This window comes from Dendrobium catenatum, unplaced genomic scaffold (genome assembly GCF_001605985.2).
Source record: "Dendrobium catenatum unplaced genomic scaffold, ASM160598v2 fragScaff_scaffold_1387, whole genome shotgun sequence".
NCBI classification, from domain to species: Eukaryota; Viridiplantae; Streptophyta; class Magnoliopsida; order Asparagales; family Orchidaceae; genus Dendrobium; species Dendrobium catenatum.
Genome location: NW_021319849.1, coordinates 775 through 3,992, shown reverse-complemented (window position 1 = coordinate 3,992; position 3,218 = coordinate 775). Strand labels below are relative to the sequence as shown.

Here is a 3,218-nt window from a genome sequence, read left to right as displayed (position 1 = left end):
CCCATGAACTAGGAGAAGGCATCAAACACAACATGTAATACATTATTACAACCAATAGAGGGTTCCTTTACTGATGAGAATATTGAGGATCGTGGCACAACCCACTCCACTAATGGTGCGTGGATGCACTACACACTGCTCTCTTACACAAACTTGAATAGATACATCCAATCATTATTACCTTGACCATAACTCCCTAGCCCATATTCATATCTGAATTAGTTTAGGCCATTCAAAATAGGAGGTTCTTTATGATTTTGGTGTCAATGAAACTGGTGCACGTGTCAATGACACCTAGACAATTTTTGCATTCCATAATGATGACTCGCATGACATTGAGGAATGCCAAGAAATCTGTATCTTGGTGGAGAACTTAATTGAGGAAGAAAATGTGAAGAGATTCATCCATGAAGAATCAGGTAGGTAATAAATAAAGGATAAATTAAAGATTAGGAAAATGAGCTTATTCTCTATTGCAACCCATATCATAGGTTAATGCTTTTTATTCTCATTATGAGATGGAGCTAGGAAATCTCATTGAGTAAGTCTCAAGAGATAATTTTATGTGTGCTTAACTCAATGATTACTTTTCGAATGTCAATGGCTTAGGTCACTCATATTACATTCGCCAAGGAAGATAAACTAGTTAGTGGTATCACCTTTAGTAATGCTTAAGTGGATTGTACTCCTATTGCTAACTACAAGATCTATCGTGTCCTTATCAATATATGGAGTTTCATTAATATAATTTTTAAATCTATTTTTGATAAGATGAAATTGCTTACTTCTTAAATCACCCCATTGCAAGCCACTCTATGAATCACTTGGGAGTTGGAGATGGCCACAAACAACCAAAGTCACCACTTTGTCGACTCCGCCACTAATAAAAAAAACTGATTTAAATCAACCATTGCCAATTTAAATTTGAGGAGTCCTGAGAATGCCTTGCCTCAGATCAAACCTCAAGACTTCTACTTTCTCCAATTAAAGCTTCATTTTGTTTAGAGCTATGAGCTTCTTCATGGAGCTATTTCATTTCAAGTTCATTGTCCTCCTCCACATGCTTCTCTTTATGGAGCTTTTCTTGATCATCTGTGATGCTACTGGCCAATGCCTTGAAGTAGAGAACTCAACACTTTTGCAGCTAAAAAAAGGTTTTGTCTCCAGAAATCTAAAGTCCTGGCAATCAGGAACAAACTGCTGCATTTGGGAGGGCGTGACATGTGATGAATATGGAAGGATCATTGGGCTAAACCTAGAGCTTAAATTAATCACCGGTACAATCAATCCTAGCCTCTTCAATCTCACATCTTTAAAAACTCTAAATCTTTCCTTCAATAACTTTGATGGAAGTCCCATTCCAGACTTTGGGTGGGATAGGCTTGTAAATCTTACAAGCCTTGATCTTTTTCGTACTGGATTTAATGGGAAGGTTCCTACTAGTATATCTCGCTTGACAAAATTGACTTTCCTCACCCTCTCCAGCAGTTCTAGGCATTCTTTAGCTATTAATCCGATGATTTTGCAAAACATGAGCAGTTTGAAGGAGCTTATTCTTGAAAATTTAAATGTCTCATCATATCGGGATGAATGGTGTGGTGTTCTGGTCAATTCCACCCCTGTACTTGAGATATTAAGCATGCATAAATGCTCCCTTTTTGGTGCCATTTGTTCCTCTCTACCCATGCTCCCGCTCCCTTTTTTATCCATTATCAATTTTGGGCATAATAATTTGGACTCTAACATCCCTGACTCATTTGCCAATTTTTCTTCCTTATCTTACCTTAACCTTCAACAAAACAATTTCAAAGGCTTTTTTCCCAATCAAATATTTCAACTGAGAAATTTGAAATTTCTTGACATCTCATATAATCCAATGCTTTCCGGTAATCTTCCTGATTTTCCAAAGTACAATATTTTAAATTCTTTGGTCACTTCTAATACCAATTTATCAGGGAATTTACCTGATGCAATAGGCAACCTTAAGTTTTTGACATTTTTAGACCTCTCAAGTTGTCAATTCTATGGTACAATGCCATCTTCCATTGGTAATCTATCAGAGCTCGAGTACTTGGATCTATCATATAACAAGTTCAATGGAGTTGGGGGGTTTGAGCTCCCCTCCTATACTATTTCACAATCTCATTTATTTTGGCTTTCTCTTGCGAATACTAACCTGATTGGAGAAATTACACCATTTATCTGCAACTTAACTGGACTCATGATGCTTAATTTATCTAAAAATAAGCTAACTGGTACTATTCCACCATGTTTGCTAGAAGGTGGAATCAATCTCCGTGTGTTAAATCTTAAAGGAAATCAACTTCATGGAGCAATACATCATGGAATAAGTCAAGAATGTAAGCTGGAAATCATAAATCTGAGAGACAACCAATTAAAGGGATTGCTTCTCAGGTCTCTATCTAATTGCCAATCACTTAGATATTTGGACTTGGGGAATAATAACTTGAAGGACACATTTCCTTACTGGTTAGGAAATATGCTTTCTCTACGTATCCTTGATCTAAGATCTAATAAATTCTATGGGTTAATTGAGCCTTCTATTGGAAGCTATGAAACAAGTTATGCTTTTTCTACGATACAGGTATTTGCCATCTCTTCAAATAACTTTAGTGGAAATTTATCGACAAAGTTCTTTAGAAGTTTTAAGTCAATGACAAGAAATGGAATAATTATAAACACGAGTAATCATCTATATGAGGTCACCATCATGATTAAGGGGCAACTAATGACACTAGTAAATTATTATGCAATTTCAATAGATTTTTCCAACAATCATTTTGAAGGAGAGATCCCTTCAATTATTGGGAAACTTGTCTCTCTTCAAGTACTAAACTTGTCACAAAACTATTTGACGGGTGAAATTCTTCCAGAATTAGGAAATTTGGTACAGCTCGAGTCATTAGATCTTTCAAGGAATTACCTTTCTGGTAAAATTACACATGAATTTGCTTCATTATATTTCTTATCATATTTAAACCTCTCCTACAACAAGTTGGTTGGAATAGTTCCACAAGGAGGTCAATTATGTTCTTTTTACAAACACTTCATTTGATGGAAATGATGGACTACATCTCTTTTTTTGCAACATGTCAGTTCTAGCAACAAAAAATACAACCACATCACCTCCTAGTTTGGGTGAAAAATCTCCAAATAAAATAAATTACATGATTGTATTAGCAATATTATTTGGTGTG

General features: G+C 35.6%; 1 protein-coding gene across 1 annotated transcript; it reads left to right on the top strand.

Moving 5' to 3' along the window:
* Positions 1–1,009: 1,009 nt before the first annotated feature.
* On the top strand, positions 1,010–2,605 carry LOC110093518 (receptor-like protein Cf-9; the record flags this gene model as incomplete). The annotated part of the gene is made up of 1 exon (XM_020818423.2): positions 1,010–2,605. A coding segment is annotated over exon 1 (1,596 nt), but the record flags the coding sequence as incomplete, so codon positions are not given.
* Between the last annotated feature and the right edge of the window lie 613 nt (positions 2,606–3,218).